The sequence below is a fragment of the Sinocyclocheilus anshuiensis genome, unplaced genomic scaffold (genome assembly GCF_001515605.1).
Source record: "Sinocyclocheilus anshuiensis isolate Anshui unplaced genomic scaffold, SAMN03320099.WGS_v1.1 scaffold194, whole genome shotgun sequence".
Classification (NCBI taxonomy): Eukaryota; Metazoa; Chordata; class Actinopteri; order Cypriniformes; family Cyprinidae; genus Sinocyclocheilus; species Sinocyclocheilus anshuiensis.
This window is the reverse complement of record NW_015546074.1, coordinates 1,316,877-1,338,938: the sequence shown is the minus strand read 5'-3', so window position 1 is coordinate 1,338,938 and position 22,062 is coordinate 1,316,877. Positions and strand designations below refer to the sequence as shown.

Below are 22,062 nucleotides of genomic sequence, written 5' to 3'. Positions count from 1 at the left end.
TTAATAGTACCCACTTGTCTAATGTTTTCTCAACACTCTCTCAAGGTTCATTTTACAGTCAAGTAGGAACAGATGGAGAGCAAGAGGAAGTCCTGGAGGAATGTACTGTATTTCAGCCCCAAGCTCTGACTTCAAAAGCATTTCATTTGAGAACAGGTTTTTAACTAAGAGCTTCAGAAATAATAGTTACACACATACATCTTCTATCCCCTTAACCTAACCCTACACTCAAACCAAGTCATATGTTAAGGCAATCTTACCTATTATTTATATATTTTTTGTAAATATGGCTAAAATAATGAGCTTATTTTACAATATATCCGTATTAACCATTTTGTTCATTAACCACTTTTCCAATTTTTCAGATTTTATTTTGATCCCAAACCTGGAAAGTTTACTTAAAAAAAAAATCATGGAACAAATGAGACAACGTATATAGCTGGACATGTTTGAAGATATTAATCTATTATTTACTATTCTCACCACTGTCGAGTGTAACGCTCTTTCATGCACTTGTTTATTTATTGACTTGTCTAAAATACTCTCCTCTCTTCAGGACTGATAAGCTTGAGATAAGAGATATAGATTTTAAGGGTATCTGTCAAGTATCAAGACATATTAATCCAGACATTCTGAAGTACATTTATGTACTCAAAATGCATCTGTTCCAGTGTAAAATATTGTGCCTAAATACTGTATTTGTACATATATTGCTTCATGTTATCGTCCATAAATTTGTTAATAAATATATCAAATATTTGGTGGTGCTCTATTTTGTTTTGTGAGACTCTCCCCTCCTCCTGAACCTCGTTTCTGTGTATGAATATTTCAATCACTTGTGCAAAACTTCCGAAAATTGTAAACACCTCATTACACAATGTACAATTAGATGCCAGAACCACTTAACGTCAAATCCCACATTAAAGGCATTAATTTGCAGTTCCACTTTAGAAGCAAATTGACACGAAATAGAATAAGACACACTGTAAAAAATGACCGTGAATTTAACTAAAACATTGCTACCGTATTTTTTACGGTAAAATTCCGGCAACCACAGCTGCCGGTTTTTTACCGTACATTTTACGGAATTTTTTTTACAGTGCAGTGTAAATGTTTTCTGTGCACCATATGCAGATATTTGGATTTATAATGTTTGCATGCATCTAAAATCCTTCAACCTGGAGCTCTTGGGTAAAATAACGAAGTAATCCAGGAGTATTACTATAAACAAAAAAGATGTGAATACTGTAATACTGGTTTGGAGTAGCATACTGAAACACTACTCTTACTAGTTATGCAGTATATAGTATGCAAATGTACAATATGCAAATATATGCATTCATGGAATCAGGGCCAGTTCTAGACATTTAGAGGCCCTATGCAAAATCCCCTGCCCCCAATAAAAAGCACTTGAAACAAATATGATTCCTAATCTTTTTATTTATACAACATTTAATTTTAAAATTTGTATATTTTACTTATACTGTACCGGTGAAAAGTTTGGACACATTACTATTTTTTACTGTTTTTGAAGTCTGCATTTATTTGATCAGAAATACAGACAAAACATGTAATATTGTGAAATATTATTACAATGTAAAATAATGGTTTTCTATTTTTACCATACTTTAAAATAACTATTTCTGTGATGCAAAGCTGAATTTTCATCGGTCATTACTCCAGTCTTCAGTGTCACGAACGATATTGTTACAAAAGATTTCTATTTTAAATAAATGCTGTTCTTTTAAAACTTTTCTATTTCACAATATTACTGTTTTTTTTTTCTGTATTTTTGATCAAATAAATGCAGGCTTGATGCACATAAGAGCCTTCTTTCAAAAATATTACAAATAGTAATGTGTCCGAACTTTTAACTGGAACAGTATGTACATATTAATCAAACTTCATCTAAGGTAATCTCTTTTTTGTTTGTTGAGGATGTTATTATAGCCGTGATATTATTATTGTTGTTGTTATTATTATTTTGCAGTAATTTGTTCAGTAATTTATTCACAGCTCCTAAATATCACTTCAGTAAATGAACATCAGTGCTTTTATCATTTTTTCCTAGCTGGGTGTGGGCAGAATTTCCCCTCGCATTTAATCAATATTGACTACAGAAATTGTCATATTATTAATATTAAAAATAAGATATTATATATTGCATTGCTACCTTAAATATGCACTATATACACAAATCAAGTGGAAGTGAAAGCAACATTTCTAGTTTTAGTTAAGTGTTATGTTAGAGCAGAAATATTATCATCAGCAGAATTTAGAAGATACACACATCTGAGGTACTTTTTTTGAAACGTTAAAAAGGCTCTAGTGTGGCTCTACAATTGGTTGCTATAGGTAGTGCCGGTGTTGTGCCCAATTCTGACCCCCCACCAGATTATTACTAGTGTTGGGTAGATTACTTGCAAATTGTAGTCCGTTACTGATTACAGATTACATGATAAAAATTGTAGTTAGTAACATAAACTAGGTTACTCATTTTAGGTAATGTATTCTGACTACCTTTTAGATTACTTTTAGATATATATATATTTTTTTACCTAACTTGTTTTAAACCTACCATTGCTTTTGCCCTCAAATTCAGAATCATGGATCGCAAAATTATTTACATGACCATTCTGTATGGTCAAAGCTAAATGGTATGACACACAGCAGGATTTTTGGAAAGGAAACGATATAAGAGAAATGAAGAATTAAGGAGAATCAATAAATTGTGTATTATTTACTGACATTTTATAAATAATATGCAGTGCTTGAAGTGGAAAATAAAAAGAAGTGCCAGTACGTGCCGTACTGAGCCGCGCCGAGCCGAGTCGTACCACGCAGTGGAAAAGCGCCACAATAGAGTACTCCAGATTACATGTAATCCATTAATACACAGCACTGATTATTACTCCCCTAGTATTGGTAGGGTTAGGAGTAGGTGTGGGGGAGGGGTTAGGATTAGGCAATCAGGTAGTGACTTCAACAAGGGGGGTAATAATTTGGCAGGGGGTCGAAATTGGGCACGACACCTGTTGTGCATGAAATATCTAGACAACCTGCATTTGCCAAAATGTCTGGTTTACATGTGCAGCGTGGAACCCTGAACCGTTATATAAACTCAATATAATATTCTAGTGTGACTAATAACCCAGACATAGTAATATCAGCTGTGATTATATTAGCCCATCTTTCTCTTGACTCACCATTTGATCAAACTGCAAAGAGGATAGAAGTCTTAAAAATAGAATGGTAATTGGGAGATAAAGTCACAGTTACAAGTAGTTGCAATTGTGATTTACCAATTGTGATAAGAAAATACGAGTAGGATTTTTTTTGGTACTCCAGAATGGGCTTCCATAGAGCTGTTTTCACATAAAATAAGTTAAACAGTGCAAACCAGTGGCTAACGGGAGTATTCTGGAAACCTGTTTGAAAAGTTATATTTTAAAAATGAAATATGATGCAAATCAAAATGACGTGAAATAAATGTAAACACAAAATATTCTTTATTTTTCGTCTTTAACTAAAGACTACACAGATTCACTGCTGTAGCTCTAAAAGGTATCTACATTTGCATTGTATTTACAGCCCATTTCTTGTCATCTTATTTACATTTTCAAACAGAAGCATTTAGAAACACAGTGTTGAGAACAAACGAAAAGTCCAAATGAGTCCAAAAGTTTAGAAAAAATAAAAGCCTTACGATGCATGTCAGTGCAATTTAATACGCTGCATTTTTTCCTTCATTCATCATCGTTCTTTGTAAATACAGCGATATTGTCAGACTCATGATCTTACTGCATTCAATGACAGTAAAATAAACCAAAATATGCTCGACAATATTATACAGCTTAAAACACTTGACCTATTCATCTTGGTGACCATCCCCAAGTGATTTCCCCAAGAGTGACAGCAGGGGCAGACTCATATACCAAACGCTAATGTGAAGAGCCAATGTGCCATCATGTCCGACATATTAACACCATCCAACCAGATATAGATGCTCTTTGAAGTTCTCGTATCCAGATGGTGGGTTGATGTGCGTTTCAACCTCTAAACGACGCACATTTAGGCTTTAATGCATTTCAGGCAGCTTGCAGACTTTCACATTCAGAGCACTTACGACATTGCCCCTGCTTGGGAGACCTTTGGGGCAAAGGCTGTTCAGAGGGGTTGTCACCTTTCCTTACCACAATGTGCAGTGCTTGCAGTTTCTTTTAAAAAAAGGAGTCTGAGTGCACGTTTAAGTAATGTGCTTCATTTTTTTTAAGCATTCATGCCGCTTTACGCTTGAAGCATTTATTTCACTGACAAACATGAGGATGTATACTCCTCTAAAAACACAGCACTAAAATAAATACTGTCATTGTTAGGAATGGTCTATATGCAACTCTTTGTTTTAACCATGAAAACAAATTAATTGAATTGACCAACCTTTCTGGACTTTATTCCATGTGTTGAAACACTAGGCATTTTTCAAGTACAACAATTAGCAATAAAAAGGGACAAATGTTCACATTTTTGTATTCTTTCACAATTGTTATACTGTTTTATGTGAAGGTTACCATGAAATAACATGTTGATCTCAAACTATTTTATTAAAAAACAACCTTTTCATACTCTCAGTAGCTCCATTCCAAAACCTAGCGAGCTGCCTTGCTGTATACCGCCTACAGCACCCTAACAAGAAGGAACCATCATAAGTGATTAATCTGGATCTCCGCACGGAGCACAAATAACATGGGAGAATTGATTGTAATAGAGTTTGATGTTAGCATGTTGCTATGCTAAATGCATGATACTCTAATAAGCATAAGAATACACGGCACAGAAATATTGGCTAAAGAGTCCATAAAATAGTAGCTCAGATTACTACTATTGATACTTTAAAATAGGGAATTTTAAATATAAAAATTTGTATAATCAACATTTCTCTCAACTTGTCAAGTTTTTTTTACTTGCCTTCAAAACAAAGGCGACACTGCCTCAAATAAAACTAAATCTAACTACCTATTGGAACAGCTGTCAAATCAGAATGACCCTTAAATGGTGTCTAGGTAAGCAGCTCACTAGGTTTTGGAGCTAATTTCTTTCAATCAGTGTCGTTTCATTTTCAAAAGTACCTTTAAAGACCTTGGGGCTACCTATTTCCTATTTGTTTCCTAAATTTCTGTCAATTTTCCAGATTTTAAGTGTGCATACTTCATTCTTCTTTTCCCTTTCTATTCATGTTTTAAGCCATTTGGTCAAAATTATAAAAAGAAAAAAAAAAAGAATGTTACCAGCAAGCCACCCAGTCCCAAAATATTACAAGACACCACAACAAGTTTTCAACATGAGATGGGTTCAGCTAGGAATCTGAACTGGTAGCAATGCACTGCAAACACCAATGTCCTTAGTTTAAGTATGACACAGCCGGTGGGCTTTCAAGTATAAAAAGAAGCGATTAAAAGAGGTCTCTCCTTGGCTGAGGCGCGGGAAAAGGCAGAGTGGAGTGAAGCTTGTGAATAACAATCTGCTTGTCTGGGAGCAGGCTGAGCCAGTGAGCATAATCCATTACCAGCCTTCTTCCTATATTCCTTTGAGCAAACCCACAAACTCGAAGCCAGAACTGAATAAACCACCGACACTGCCATATGCCATCTTCTAGCAGCCGCACACGAAGGGCAAAGGGGGTTTAAGAATTACCAAAAGAGAGAAGGGCACTCTGCTGTCGAAACAGTGCAACTGTTTTCAACCATGTACGTCATGTTTTAAAAAAATAAGTCTGGCACTGTCAACATAAAAATAAAGTAACATAATATGGTCACAAAAGCAACTTGTCTTTGGCAAGAAGTCCTGGACTCTGAGTCCGAGCACGTGTTCCCCTCGCATTCATGTCACCTGCGACCCATCTCAGTCTGTCGCAAGAAGTGGATGTTATTTACGTTGTCGGCCAACTCTGGGAACTGGTCGACCGATACGATGTAGAAGCCCTCGTAGCCCTGCACGTGTCCGGTACTCAGGAGTTGCTGCCTCTCCCCGTCTGTCCAAGCTTGAGAGCCCTCTTCTCCTTGCCGGAGTCTGTGGCGTTCACGAGCCCAGGCGGCTGCGACGACCCTCTGACGTGCGAGCTCCAGCACACGGACCTTCTCTTCATCCTGGCTGCTGCCGTAGCGAATATTGAGGCACAGCGTACCGTACTGCAGTTGGATGTCGGTTATGCGGCGCGAACGGCCACTGAGGACTGTGCTGACCTGCGAGACAGTTACATTTACACCTGTCTCCAGCGTACGCTGACCCACTGTCATGCCTAGCAGAGATAGGTCGCCCTCGACCGGTCCTGATTTGACAAAGTAGTGCGTGTCCAATCCTGCGATGGTGAAGTGTAGATCCTGCAGGTAGGTGGCCTTGTCCAGGACCGCCGCGATCCGCCGCCCATCCTCGTTGGCCAGGCTGATGATGTCAGCAGCAACACGGCCCTCCCGGATGGCTACTTTCACACCTTTCCCGAAGAGCGAGGCCCCTGTGGCGAAGAGCGTGCGGAGGGGCGTTTGAGGGCAACCGGAATCACTCGATCTGTAGATCTGGTGAAACCGCTCCAACCGGACGAAAGACTTCAGCTGCCTCTGGACTTCACATTGTACCCCCAGAACGGACTGCAAGAAGACAAACAAAACCCTGTGAGTGTCCCGGCATCAACTTCTTCACATTGATCATGGGTGACTACTTTCATCGAGTGAATAAATTAAACGTATGATATTGCATCTCCAAAACAACATTCGCAATTACTGTTGGCCACAGTGAGGTTGGTAGCGGTATTGATTGACTGTGACATATTATGACATGTTTCATCTCAGCAAAACACTGTGTGTTGTACATCCTTGCATATGATTTTCACATTCATTATGTTATCTCTTCCAGTGGCAGGTGTCATTGCGCCCACCGCCTTCGCTACTGCTATTTCCTGGGAGTAAGTAACATTTCCTGATGGTTTGTGCAAGATGGGTGATCTCAGCGGGAAACTCATCCTACCCCCACGTTCAGCTGCTCGACTTTCCCCTCAACCAAGAATCGGGCTGCTTCATTAACACTCCAAACATTACACATTTCCTGATATAACTACATAGCATAACCCATTCTATTTTATGTTCAGGTGTGAAGTGTGGATCAGGTGATTTTTTTTGAAGATCTTTTAAATGTGCTGATCCGACTATTCAACTCTTGAATAACTTTTGTTTGTAGGGAGTAAACAGGTTCCCATGAGGAAAACTGAATACAAGACTCTCTCTTTAGGCCAACAGTAATGCAGTAATAAGTCATCCTCTCTTTAATGTGACTTGACGGGAAACCTTCGCCCCAAGAGAAGATTTAGATAACCATGAGGGACCTAAGCGTGCAGATGGTTTTAGGATTGTACTAGTCCTAGAAATAGTGTGTTCTGGGTGTCAGACTCCAGGGCTCCTGTCCGGAAGGAGAAACAGAGTCCAGCTGAAGCTCTGGCACTGAAACAAAGTTCTCATGTTATCTGATATGACTCCCTCAGAGTATATGTCCCCTTCTCTCCCTTTGCCTCCTTTTTGCTCTCTGAGTGTCGCCCTTCACTACAGATTAAGTTACTGAACTTGAAAAGAAACAAAAGGCCTCTTTAATGACTCAACTGCTTTTCCTAGACAGTGATGAGATTTAATGGAAAGCAAATGGAGTTCCCTGTTCCTCACATGTTTCTCCTGATTAAAAGACCCCGCTAATCTCACATGTGCCTTCTCTAGAGTTTCAGAAGAGATCTCAACAACGACTCAAACTGTGCTCAGATTTGAAATCTTCAATATTGAATTATATTGGCTGCTATCCACATTACATTTGCAGTACTATAAGCAAATATGCCAGCTCACCTCACCACAAAATGGATGGTGAGGGCAGTTTATGCTGCAACCTACCTATTTTTACTTTTCTCTGACCAAAAAAATCATTCAAATAGCACTGTGTGGTAAGACAGCATGGAGGCCTATCAGCACAGGGCTCTGATCAAAGTCAAAATCAATCTGCGGACATCCAGTGGATATCAGCCAGCACATTTACATCCTTTTTCATCCACACAGGTCTTTAAGACCCTGGGAGTCTAAATAGGGCCTTTCGCACCGCTTTAGTTCCAGAAGCTCCGGAGTAGGAGCTAATTTGGTTTTCGAAAAAGGCAGTCCGGTACTAAAATTGCACCCAGTTCCGGCGGTGCGAAAACGCCAAAAAGTGGGTAGTTCCACAATTAGTTCTGGTACTATGAAAAGGTTCCCGCGGTGCGAAAGGCCCTAATGACAAGGAGAAAGAGAGTGACAAAAAGTCAGCGCTCACTATCCAACTGTTGTTGGAAATGTTCAGAGCACTAAATCTATCATGTTCAGTGTTAGAAGCAACAGAACTCCTATCCAAAAAACTCCAATTCAATTAGGAAATGCTGGCTAAGAGTAAGAACACAGGATTGAGCAGGTGAATCTCAAAGCCAAAGTCCATATTTCACACCAAAATCAAAAGGGAAAAAAGCTAATTTCTATATATTAAATTGTATTTTGTATAATGACAACAAAGCATAACTTTATGGCCATTAATTCCATTGGGGCAGTATTTGGTTTCATATTTATGATAATTAAGCACTTTTTTTCTCAAAATTCTCAAGGATTAGTTCATAAAAATAAATATAAATATAAATTACATTGAGTAAATTATAAAAGATTTGTCGGTAGCACTTTATTTTACAGTACTGTTCCGTGAGTACATACTATGTTCTTATTATAGCAATTAAAATAACTGGGTAATAACTATGTACTAACCCTGAACCTACCCCTAAACCTAACCTGATCCCATGTAGTTACCTTGTACTACCCAGTACGTTCTTGGATAAGTACACTGTAAGTACACATACTGTAAAATAAAGTGTGATCAATTTGTCATATTTTGTTATATTAACTCTATAAAAATGTAAATAGTAATTAAAACACCATGGTTGTAATATCTTTATTTAATCAGAATGTTAATTTGGTAATAACATTGTGTCAATGAGAACTTTGGGAGAATTAATATGCTTAATTGTCATGAAAATAATGTCACACTCATTTTTTAAATGCTGAATATAATTTCTTGTTTTTTTGTTTGTTTGTTTTTCTTTTACTTTAGGAGTGAAATATAACCCATGTTCTTTGTAAGACGCACATTAGCATCACTCCTACAGTTGTTTTTGTGTAGGTACTAGGTAGTAGGGTTTCTTAATAGTTGCAAAATATGAAATTTCAGCCAGAAAAAAAAAAAATGGAGGAAAAATAGGTACTGGTAATGAAGGGTCATTTTCTCTATGCCTTCAGATATTCTGCACTGCAGATCTTGTAAATTTAACATGTGCATTATGGCATAAACAACCCACTTTAGACTCTCAAAAGAGCAGCAGTACAGCTCCAAGGCCATTAGTAGTAGTATTTTTTTTTTAATGCAGCTGCTTTAAAAGACCCTGCATGACCCCACAATTACATTGCTAAAAAGCAAATTGGTTGGCAATTAGAATTGTTTACTGCCCCCTAATAAAAGCGAAAAATCTGCTTGTGGGGTTGAGCCAGCAAGAGCTGATTTATGGGTAACTATGCAAAGGACTGTGGGACACAGATCGTTCTTTTTCGGTCTCACTTCCAAAGTAAAATTTCAGTCTCAGAGTAAACATTCAAAAGTTTGTACTCGTAAAGAATATATATACATTTATATGCAATGTAACATTTGAAACATTGAACATTTGAAATGGAAAATTCAAGCAAGGGTTTGGAATTGAATTAGGCTCTTTTGAGAGCAGCCTTGCAAGAGGTATTGTATGCACTTCTGAAGTTCCCACAGGAGAGGAACCCTACAAGGTACATGACAGAGGGGGAGTCTCCCTTGAGGGTTGAGATTGCTGCCCAACAGAGTGCATCGTTGCATCTTTGCATTGTGTCCAAGTTGATTTCAAGTCAGCCCACACCACTCCCAAAGAAAAAAAAACCCTTAAAAAAAAAACCTTTTAACTTTTCACAGGTTTTGAGAAGTGGTCACACTAGAAAAGTTTATTTCCCACTCTGTTGATGGAGATGATGGTTGGATCCAAAGACTTCAAGTAACTGAGCCCTAATTTTTTTATGTTTTGCATTGGTGGAAACGTTTTAAATACACGCCCTGACCATTTAAACAGCTTTGTATGCAAGAGCACACTATGAGAGGAGACTGTTTGCTCTTCATTAAATTATAATGATTGATTCCCAAAAGAGAATTCATTAGGACAAGTCTGGTTTAATACCTTCTAAAACAGAGATATTCAGTCGGTAGGTGAGTCTGCATGGCCATCAAAACCCAACAGAACTCTCTGAAAGAGACTGTTTTATCTCAACTCAACTAAATAAAAACAAAATCTGTGTTGTCTAAAACTTGAAAGTCCTTTTTGGGATAATTCGGTTCTCCTCGAATGTGTGAAAGCCATATGAAATCTGCCAGGCTGACGGCTTCAAATAGCTCCATCACATTACATTTAAAATCTCATATCTCAGCTGTCTGAGGCTCACCCATGTCGCTCAGCCTCAAATGCTTGCTTATTATAGTGCCTGATACTTTGAGGTTGTGCTGCTTATACTGTTTGGAGCATGGAATGGAAGTTCTTACCATCAAGGGGACTGGACTTACCATACAAGCCTATCAGTTTTAAAATTCAAGTAGTTTAAGTTGCTTTTGTACATCCATATAGCTCATAGAAGTGGGCAGTAGAAAATCACGGTACGAGCGAATTTATAAAATGCTATCAACACAATATATATTTTCATGATCTTTTCTGGATTTTCCAAAAAAATGGGTATCAAATAAATTTGATCAAATAAAAAGCTAATTTTTTACCATTTTTCTGAGTTTGGACTTTTTTTTTTATTTATTGAGAGGAATATATAGCTACCACTACACTGTAAAAAATATTTGTAAAGTTGTAAATAAACAAAGATTACTGAAGTATGTTAATTTAATGTTTTAACTGCCATTTCTTTGTAATTATTTGCGAACTTTACTAGCAATTTCTGAGTGAAAATTGTTTATATACTTTTTTCAGTGTACAGTATGAATGGTGTGAAATAAAGTTAAAGTAGATTTTTTTAAATCAATATCATAATTTTAGGTTAGAATTATATGAATGAATGTAACAAGAATATCTTCTGTAACAAGCGATTTGAGTCCCAGTCAAGAAGTCTCACCAAGGCTACATTTACTTCTCGAAGGAACCATTAGTTTGAGCCAGGACAGCTTAAGAGGTAAGGCGTCCTTAACAACAGCCAAAAGAGCCGCCACCATGTCCAACTGGCTTCTCAATTATTCAGATGGCTTAAAGGAGGCTCGATAATCAGTGCATGTCTGAGACTGAGAAAAACAGGGAACGTTGAGACAAAGAAGCATAAAGATAGGGAAAGAGAGGGAGACAACATCTTTTAGAGAGCTAAAGAGTGTGAAAGACTGAGCTGAAATCAATGGCTGCTGCTGGAGGAAATTTGGACTGAATTTCCCTAATGGCAGTCCTATTACAAGGGCTCTTTAGCTTGACCCCTTGAGCAGCCAGAGCAGAGGCCGCGCTTATTCACACGAGCATCTGGGTTGATTGCTGTGAACTCCTTTGGGAGGCGGCAAACTGAAAGGTAAAGGTACTGCAAATAAAGTCTGAAGTTAGAGTCAAAGGCCAGGTGTGTTTTTAAAGAGGTGGGCAAACAAAAAGACAAATTTGTTGGACGAATTACCTTGGTGCTATCCCACTCCTGAGTCTTCATCTGAGTGTGAATGAGCTCGTAAGAAGGCTCCATGGTGTCCGTGACAGGTTTGTGGTAGCCAGGTATGACGTTGTATAGCTGGAAACCAAATGTCACTAGCCAGCTGTTAACATCTGTTGAAAGAAAAATGCTGTGATGAACTACACTTACAGCAGAGCAAAAGGTAACTGCAGCACTCACTGATAATTCCTGTACAACGATTTACTCTATTTGGGGCGAACTACACCACAAAAGCATGATTCATTGCAAATCAGGACACATGCCAAGTGAGCTCCTTCTTGAAATAAGCTCCCGCAGTCATTACAGGCAACACTAGTTTCAGAGACTGGACTAAATATGATTAATCCTCCACAGAAAGTGGCAAATCTCCCCCCCCCCAAAAGAAAGATGATCATTTGTAGCACTTTGTCCACACAAAACACTGATAAAATTACATCCGGCATGTGAGAAACTTGATGTCTGAGATCTGCTGGTGTGCTTGATAATCATATATATCATGCTGTGACCACATGTGTCACCCTTTCTATAATCAGAATATGTATTTGTGTATTTGTGCATATTCATAAGCATTATCATGGATAGTGAATCAAATTATAATATACAGAGAGTATGAACCTTACCTAAATCAAATGGCCTTTTTAGTGATTTTTCCATGCCACATCAAATACATTAGTCATGGATAGAAGAGACATTGTTATAGCAATGAAGTGCACACTTACGACTGCTCCTTTATTTAAGGCACTTGACAGAGTTGTTTTAAATATGAATGTGATTAAGGACAATGAAAGGACCCTTCTGTTTGTCAGAGAGGAATGAAAATGTCAATGCCATCCTTCATAAAAGGCTGACAGCCCACTCAAGTACATCTAATATCCAGCAGAATCTTTAGATTTTCTTCTTCAAAGCTAACTATAATGATGTAGGCTACAGCCTAGCGGCTAGGTGTTTAGCTGAGCTTGAAATATGGCTAGTAATATTTGCATACATATGCTATATCCTTCTGAAAAAGCCAGCAAAAACTAACATAGGCTAGTTTAGAAAATGCTGGTTAGGTCTGGTCTAGTTGGTGTAGCAGTATATTTGTGTTATTTGCTATTCAATGTACAACATAAACAAGTAACCAGGTATAGTATTCTGTAGTGGTGCTATATTAAAGTCAAAAATTGTTCTGGGAAATTCTCAAGAGGTTCACTTTTGTTACATCCAAGGTAAAGGTTAGGGGCAGGGTTGCTGCAGCACTCCAAATAAATTCATACAAAATAAAGTGTATGAATGTTGCATATGAATTATCAGAGAACAAGGACTCATCTCGCCACAAATCTTTTCGACAGGATACGCAAAGGAAATATGCAGAGGAACACACTAGAACAAGGCTGCTCTAACATAAACAACCAATATCTTGATTCTATAGTATTCATTTCCTTTGATAGCAAGGGCACGAACCAAGGCTTTGATTTCAGTCAAAAACCAGCATGCATTCACTGTTATAGACTTCAAATGTGACTATAATATTTTGAAGATTTCGACTTCACTTTCAAGTGGAGTGAATAGCGATTCAGCCCCTAGCTTCTAGTTCCATGGACTCCTTTGTGTTATTTGTCTAACACTGGGGAGCATTCACTAATATTTACCTCCTGCACAGGCTGGGGAAGCAAAGACTGATGGGATATTTCAGAGGAACAACCTGAATGAAGAACAAAGGGGACTTTGTTGTGCTGTCATTGCTCACAAGCTGGGGCTGGGACGAGAGCCTGAAAATAATCACTCTAGTGCCAGGATTCTTGGCACCAGGTGCTCATGGTGTTTTAGATTGTTGAAGGTAAAATGTAACAGTGGAGTTATTTACAGGCTATTTAATAGCCCTCCCAGCCTTCGGCCTGAGGTGTTGGCATAGGCTCCAGAATCCCTGTGACCATACATAGGGCAAGCGTTTTGGATAATAGATAGATGGATGGATGTATTAAATAACGTCACCCTCTGTGTGTTTCAACAAAAGATTCATAAGAAATTATGTGTTTACCTGTCATGTAGCACTTGGTTTCTTGGTTGTTGCTCAGTGGGTTGTTGTTCTTAAACATGTAGAGGTTGAAGGGTACAATGTTGTTGCTGTTGAGTCGCTTCCAAACATCATGCTCCGGAGTGGTCCATCGGCCTGCAAGAACATCGTAATCTCTGCGTCCCATGTGGACAAGCTTAGTAAGGGGCTCATAAAGGCCACCCTGGTAGCCTATTACTAGCTGGAAACTTGGGTTTGAGTCCAAATACACTTCTCCAAAAGCTGTGTGCAGGATCTGTTTGATCATGAGACCAGCACCACTGAATACAGCCAACGGTGTACCGATGTTGTCACAGGCCACGTAGAACTCATCCCCACTGCTCAACTCCATGGCAAAGAGGTGGCCCTGAAGGTCATAGTAGAGCGAGGTGATCTCTGAGCTTGAGTGATTGTACATGTGCGTGACTCTGGTGGGACTGGACAAGTCTGCGTAGAAGAACTGCAGATGGTGGCCTTGGCTGTTTCGACTGGACACTCTCCTGCCCAAGCCATCATAGCGGTACTTGATGGTCCAACCGTTAACTTTGTTGTAGGCTTTAACAAGCAACCCAGCAGAGTTATACTCAAAGAAGTCATTGCCTCTCTGCCTGAGGAATCCATCCTCGTCCAACCGGTACTGCACGTCACCTAATCGAGTAATGCGGTCCCGAATATCATAGCGTAGTGGTGTAAGTCTGGCACTATTACTGGGACTAAGGAGGTGCAAATTTCCATTCAGATCATAGCTGTAGCGCCAAAGAGGCTTGTCATTGATGGACACCACTTGGAGTTGGCCATCAGCATCATACTCGTAGGCATAACGGGTGGTATTTGCATAGGGTCCCACTTTAAGCTCCTTGGCCACCACTCGCCCCATGTTGTCGTATTGTACCATCATCCAGAACATCAGCGAACGGAAAATCTCATACTGCACCTCTTTAACTCGTCCATAGGCATCAAAGTGTTTGGTGTGAGTCATGACAGCTGTCGTAATGATCTGGTTAATATCATAGTAGATGACTCCGAACTTGCCAAACTGCTCCGTTTTGCCTGAGACGTCATCGTAGCGATAGAGGTCAATAGGTAAGGGGGTTTCATTGATGACCGCCTGCATGCTGGTGACCCGGAAGCTGTTGTCGTAGTTGTAGTCGAACCGGGCATTCACCATGCCCTCCTCACTGAAACGAAAGATCTGTCTGTCGATGAGCGGTCCAATCTGTCTGTAGCGTATGGTACATGCAAAGCCTTCACTTTGAAGCCCCACCGTTTTCAGCATGCCTGCAGATTCATCATAAGAAAAGGCAATCCGAGTTGTATCATAAAGGATTTCCAGCAGACGGGAGAGTTTCCCATACTTGTAGATGACTCTGCGCCCCGTTCCTTGGTGGATGGTTTGCAGAAGCAGTCCATCTTCGCTGTAATCTTGCAAAACTGTGGCGTTGCCCTCAGGTGGCCTGTACGTGTTTCTGTAATAACCGATGGAACGGGTGGTCTCCAAGGTCTGCCTGGCCACATTGGGCATGGTTACTGAAGAGAGGCGATCGTTCTTGTCAAACTCGAAGATGTATTGTCGCTGGCTGTATAGTAGCAGCACCATGGACTGTCAAAGGAAAATGACAAAACGATGCTCAGTAAGCTGATTTAATGAAGCACAGTAATTCCCAACACATTCTGAGAGCACTTCAAACTGTTAAATGTGAAATTCTCCACCCAGTGAAACTGAAGGTCACAAAGTACCCAGGAGTCACATTGCACCACATGAATAAATGCACAACAAACTGTAGGGTGTCACAGAATCACTTCAGGGTGCATAAAAATTACAAATATGCTGCTTTAGAACACTGACTGAAAAATGAAGAAGGGCAACATCTCATTTAATGAGGATTAAGTCATCATACCCCCACCCTCCCCTGATACCATTTTTAATAATGTCACCTTATATGGAGGACAGTGGGAGGATATTCTGGAGTTTATATTTCAACAGGAAGCCGCTCTTGTTATTATTATTATTATTTTAAATTGATTTATTTTTTTTTTATTATTTTTCCTTTGAGGCTACTGATCTCAGCAGCACACGGTCATTTTAGAATGGCAAGAAACATTAAAGAGAGTGAATTTAGGGTTTATGAATACTTTTAAACCCATATATTGGTATCTCATCATTTCAGTATTCTAAACAGAGGTATTTTGAATTACATGGTAAGGTCTTACATTTCTCAGATATTGGTTCTAATTAACAAGACTTTTATATTAAATAAAATAACAATATTTTATGTTTTTCAGTGATTTTTTAGGACCAAGTTTGTTGTCAGGCTGCATGTGGTAACAATGCATAACACAAGCAGTATATTACACAGGGATCATTGCTGAAGCACGCAAGGTTATAGCTTATTAATGTAACAAATTAACAGGGTTCAACAAAGAGATCACTACAGAACAGAGAACTAGTGATTATTTTTCAACCTCATTATTTTCTAGATAAAGATGCTTACTTTTTCAAGGTAGGTGTAGCTCCATGTCTTTCCATCTGCAAATATCTTTGAGGTGATTCTCCCATTTAGGTCATATTCCATTCGGACTGACATAGTGCCCCTCTGGATGCCGGCGATGTGGCCGCCCTGTGAGTAGGTAACATTGACACCGTTTAGCCGACTACTTGGTGCCCACAAAGTAGGTCTTCCAGCATGGTCATAGTGGATCCTCAAGGTGAACTTCCTGTGGTCGTCATAGACTTTCTCGGTCCTGGTTACACGGTCAAAATCCATGGATAACAAGTTCCTGTTATGAACCTACCAAAAAAAGGAAGATAGGAAGTTTAGGCCTCTGAATTCTACACATGAATTTGATAGGATCTACCGTCGTCTCTGAAACTCTATGCTTTACTTATTTTATTTTTTTTTACTTTCATCTTCATACCTGTAAAGGACACAAGCTTTTTAATTGACTGATTTCTTTGTTTGCTGCTTGTTAAAACAAAAAGAATGAGAGTTTGATATCTCTCAGTTTGATATAATCTTTTGTCATGCCTTTAAGGAAGGAATTATTGAGGGGTAGATAGCTTACACTGTATTTGCAGGAGGAGGACAACAATGACACTTGAGGTGCATATGAAGTTCAAAGCCCACTACATTGTTTGAATGACATGTCATACTGAGTTTTTGGCTCATTTTGAATGTGCAGAGCCCTCTGACCCCGGAACATGCTGAGATCAGAGCTGAGAACTAGTTCTACATGGCTGGTAATCCCAAAGGCACACACAGGTCAATGCGGGGGGACGATCAAGGATTTAGAGACCTTAATACCTTCACCCCTTGGCACAATGCACTAGAATCTTTATTGCTGCGATGTGAATTTAGGTACTAGTGGATAATATGGAGATCCAGACAGACCTAACTGAATGTTAACACTGTATTAGCATGCCCACAAAATACCTACACTTTCGATACTTTCACGTTAAGAATTAAAATGCAGATATAAAGAGAGTACTACTCTGACTGGTAACAGAAAGTACTATAAAATTGGCAAAAATATTTCATAAACATGCTTATTAGCATGTTTCGAATTCTGGCATGAATACAAACTCAAAAATGTTGACATAAAAATTTCTGATAATGCAGATTTAGAGTGTGCATGTGTGCCAGCCATTTTTTTTCCCCAAGCCACTTTGTGATATTATAGCTACAGGGTTGCATGAGTGTTGACTAAAGTTTGGGCCAAACAGTCTTCAAAATGCATTATAATTAAACACTAATTTCCCCATATCTCTTCTCATTGTAATGTCTCCTTGATTGATCTTGGTTTTTCTCATCAGGTACTCTGGTACCTGGCTTGGCTCACTGCTGACAAAGCTTAACAGAGTCTTAAAGTGATTTTGCGAGTTGTTGTTGGCTTTGGTCCAATGGTATGGTGGACAAGGCGGGGGGAGAATGGCAAGCAAGCTCTCTTTCTCTCCTCCTCATGGGCATGCTGGGAGCTCTCATCTGTGAAGGGACAATTACACTGGGGCCAATTAATGTCACTAATACCTAATTGAGAGGATTATTTTACATTAAAAGCAAGCAGCTCATGAATAGGAGAATTCCCGGTGGGGGTGACAGAACAAAGAGGTTGACAGAATAAAGGGCAGATATTTTTCCCTCCTCACTCCTTTAAGCCTCACCCACCTACTGATGAATATGGCCCCTATTTCTCTCACTCTCCCTTTTTCAAATACAGCTTGACTCTTTGATCTGAAGATGCCAAGATTGAGAACGTGCCCTGAAAACACTCAAATCTGAACTAGTCTATCTATCTATCTATCTATCTATCTATCTATCTATCTATCTATCTATCCATCCATCCATCCATCCATCCATCCAACTATCCAGAATGTTCGAATCCAGTTCAAAAACAGTTATTATTTCTGCTATTTTGTTTGCTTACACAATTCACTTAAGCATTATTTACGAGACATTCCAAGGCATCAAAAAGCCAGGCTTTTATGGCTCTGAGGATGAAATAACTTTTGTCAAGGTCTGATTTGTCCAGAGTAGGATGACAGGGGACTGAAGCGATGAGTTTAAAGGAGAAGAAAAAAAAATGAAAGGGAAGCTGGACGCTCATGCCAGGCTCTGGTTGAGCAGAGGTCCAACAGGCTGGAAAAAAAGCTATTTTGGCAGTAAGATCCTGGGCCTCTAGAGAATGGAAACCCACTCAAGGGGAATGTCCTAAATTGGACATTCCTTTAAACGAACTAAGCTTTTGGAAAGCAGATTATGGGTGGAAGGAAGAAGACTGGATTGGGGCAAGGAGGGAAAAACGGGGGTCATTCAAACATTTGTATTAGTAAGAAAAATTAACACTTATTCAGGTAGAACTTATTAAATTGATCAATATAATTATAAATGTGACAGATAAAACATAAATAATTAAAAGATTTCTATTTCAAATATTTGCAGCTATTTTGAAAAATATGCTTTCCCCAAAAATATTAAGCAGCATGTTGTTTTTAACATTGATAATAATAATAAGAAATGTTTCCTAAGCAGCAAATCAGCACATTAGAATGATTTCTGAAGGATCATGTGACACTGAAGATTTTAAAATATATTAAAAATATAATATGTAATACTTCACAATATAACTTTTATTTTTTTTTATTATTATTTTATCTGTTTTGTCCTTTTTGTAACTTGACAGTCACAGGTCTTATTCCTTTCACTGTACGGAAAAGAGCAGCATGGACATTCTGTAAAACATCTCCTTTATTCTTTCATTGAAGAAACATGAGAATGAGTAAATGAAAGAATTGTCATTTTTGAGTGAACTAACCGTTATTATAGTCGATGTTTGGCTGATTGAAATTCTTGAAAATCATGTAATTAACACACTGTATTGGGGAATTTTATACAGACACTTGCCATGTTTCTCCCTCCCTTCTTTGACAGCCGGATGAAATTTGCATGCTTTGCTGATCAAAATACAACTACTTTGAGATTACCCGACTCCCGTTTGTCAAACAAACAACGATTAAAACTAGGAACAAAAGACAACACTTTTTTTTCAGAACTCGGCTAATATCTTAGGACTGTCACTAATGCACTTTTGGCAATGAATAAACAACTTGTAAATAGCGTTTGTTTACATAACTCACCATCAATAATTAAAATTTCCCATTCCATATTTGAAAAGTCAACAAATCTGTCAAACAGCATTTGATTTTCTTCTCTGCTGTCATAAAAAATTTAGTCAAGTTTTTGTTCTTCAAATCCAATATTTGCTTGTCGCTTTGCCATTCATTTATAATTTTTCCCCGTCCACTGCTGTGGTAAGAACTGTAATCTTGTTTGCTCAGTGCGATTTATCGCTTCCTTCAGTAAACACACTTGCCCACGTGTTGGCTTTGTTTGTTTGGAGGCAGTATAGGACACCGTTCTAATAAAGTAAAGCAAACATTTAGAAAACTGTCAGTCGAGGCCTTGCGATTAAGCCTTCAGTGGTTTTTGGGATTTGAGCTCACTGTGAGGGAACAATTTACACTACTACATTTCCAGAGCTCTGTTGTTGTCAGGAGACATGGTTGCTATGGAGACAAGGAGAATTTTGGTGGCCTGGCAGCTGTTCTTGATGGTGTGTAGCAGCCATTGTGATGGACATGTGACCACAGTAATACTTCAGGCTGCTAGTGACCCACATTTCTACTAGGGCTGGGTATCGCCAGCAACATCATCATTCGAAACACACTGTGATGTATCTAATGATTCAATGGATTGGTTGAAATCATTGTAATATAATTTTCTGAAAAAGTCACTGTAATACCACATATGTTTTTTTAAGTGTATCCATTCCAATCTCTCCCCTTAATTCTCTTGGCTTCATGTCAATTTGATGAATGTTCTCACAGCCAGCAGCTTCACCCACTCATACAACACACACAAACACACACACACACACACACACACAAAATTTGACACATTCACCCACCCACGTAATATCACTTGACACGTCACTCAAGGTCGCTCGATGATTTCAGTATGGATTGTCTCTTGGTTCATAATTACAAGCCAAGCCTTTCCACAGTCTGCACTCAAAGGGGTTTTCAACATCAAAGTACACAAATATGAATGTATGTATATATATACACTTTATTATATCCGAACTTTAGAAAACACAGGGGAATCAGGAGACACACACACAGCACGAGGAGTAGACGTTTAAGACAGCACGAGGAACTAAGAAAAGGAAACACTTTAAATACACAAGACATGATGAGGGGATGACGAGAAACACCTGGGATCAATAAACATAATAGGAACTGGAAACAGGAAAGACCAAATATGGGCATGAAATAGACATGGTGTCACAAAAGACCAATCACACACACTATATAACACCCACTCACTTCCTGCTCAGATCGCCGAGTATTGTTTAGCGTTTATCATTCTCCTAGCGATAGCTACATTACGGAGCAAGTTTAGTTTTCCTGTCTTAGTTTCCAGTCTCAGTTCTTAGTCTTAGTCTAGCCATGTCTTGTTTCCTGATTGCCTGTTTCCTGATTATTAGCCTGTCTTGGATTATCCCTTTGTCTTGCTGTTTTGGACTATGTTTGCACCTTGCCTGGAATATAACCTGTCTGTTGGATTACCCGTTTGCTTCGCCCTCTGGATTATGTTCGCCGTCATTTGACCCACGCCTGTCCTTGGATTACTCTTTTGTCTTGCCTACAACATACCTGTTCGCCATTGTCTGTTTTGTGACCACGTCTCTGTCCTTGGATTACTCTTTTGGCTTGCCTACAACATACCTGTTCGCCATTGTCTGTTTTGTGACCACGTCTTTGAATAAAAGCTTGCAAATGGATCTGCACGTCTCTCGTCCCTGTCGCCCCGTTACAAATGGAGCATGTGGGGGGAGGAAAACGCACACAAAACACGGAACAGAGTCTGACATTACTCCCCCCTCCTGGAAGGCGCATTTTGAGGGGGGGTGGGCGCCCTGGAGGCTGGTGCAGGACTGGGACACAGGGAATATCTCCAGGCAGGCAGTCCAGGGTGCCATGGCAGCACAGGGAGCTCAGGGGCCATGGCGGAGCAGAGAGCTCAGGGCCAAAATCATGGCGGAGCAGGCAGACTAGGAAGCAATGGCGGAGCAGGCAGTTCAGGAGGCCATGGCGGAGCAGGGAGCCCAGGAGGCTGTGGCGGATCAGGAGACTCGGGAGACCATGGCGGAACAGGGAGCTCGGGGAGCCATGGCGGAGCAGGCAGCTCAGAAGGCCTTGGCGGATCAGACAGTTCAGGAGGCCACGGCGGAGCAGGGAACCCAGAAGGCCATGACTGGACGGCCTCCGTGGCCTTGGCCTCGCCACTTGGCCCGGCCACTACGGTCGGACACATACTACCCCCCCAAAAAAATAATTGGGGAGAATATCGTCTTCAGAGGCCCTCCGTAGGCCTAACTCGGGAACAGTGGCCCTCCCTGGGCTTGACTTGGGGACTGAAGCCTTCCTTGGGCTGGACATGGGAACTGGAGCCCTTTCTGTGCTAGACACGGGGACTGGAGCCTTCTCTGGGATAAACTTGGGGACTGTAGCCCTCTCTGGGCTAAACTCGGGGACTGGAGCCTTCTCTGGACTAAACTCAGGGACTGGAGCCCTCTCTGGGCTAAACTCGTGGACTGGAGCCCTCTCTGGGCTAAACTCGGGGTCTGGAGCCATCTCTGGGCTAAACTCGGGGACTGGAGCCCTCTCTGGGCTAAACTCGGGGC

At 39.8% G+C, this 22,062-nt stretch overlaps 1 protein-coding gene across 2 annotated transcripts in view; it reads right to left on the bottom strand.

The window, feature by feature from the left end:
* Positions 1 to 3,555: 3,555 nt before the first annotated feature.
* The window catches only part of LOC107699823 (teneurin-4-like), a 273,915-nt gene continuing 255,408 nt past the window's right edge, over positions 3,556 to 22,062 (bottom strand). For both annotated transcript variants that reach the window (XM_016501217.1, XM_016501216.1), the window contains exons 29-32: positions 16,314 to 16,610; positions 13,807 to 15,421; positions 11,757 to 11,899; positions 3,556 to 6,641 (exon numbers count right to left, since the gene is read on the bottom strand). In XM_016501217.1, the coding sequence (XP_016356703.1) occupies positions 5,883 to 6,641; positions 11,757 to 11,899; positions 13,807 to 15,421; positions 16,314 to 16,610 (2,814 nt within the window). In that variant the 3' untranslated portion in view covers positions 3,556 to 5,882. The remainder of the gene's footprint in view (positions 6,642 to 11,756; positions 11,900 to 13,806; positions 15,422 to 16,313; positions 16,611 to 22,062) is intronic.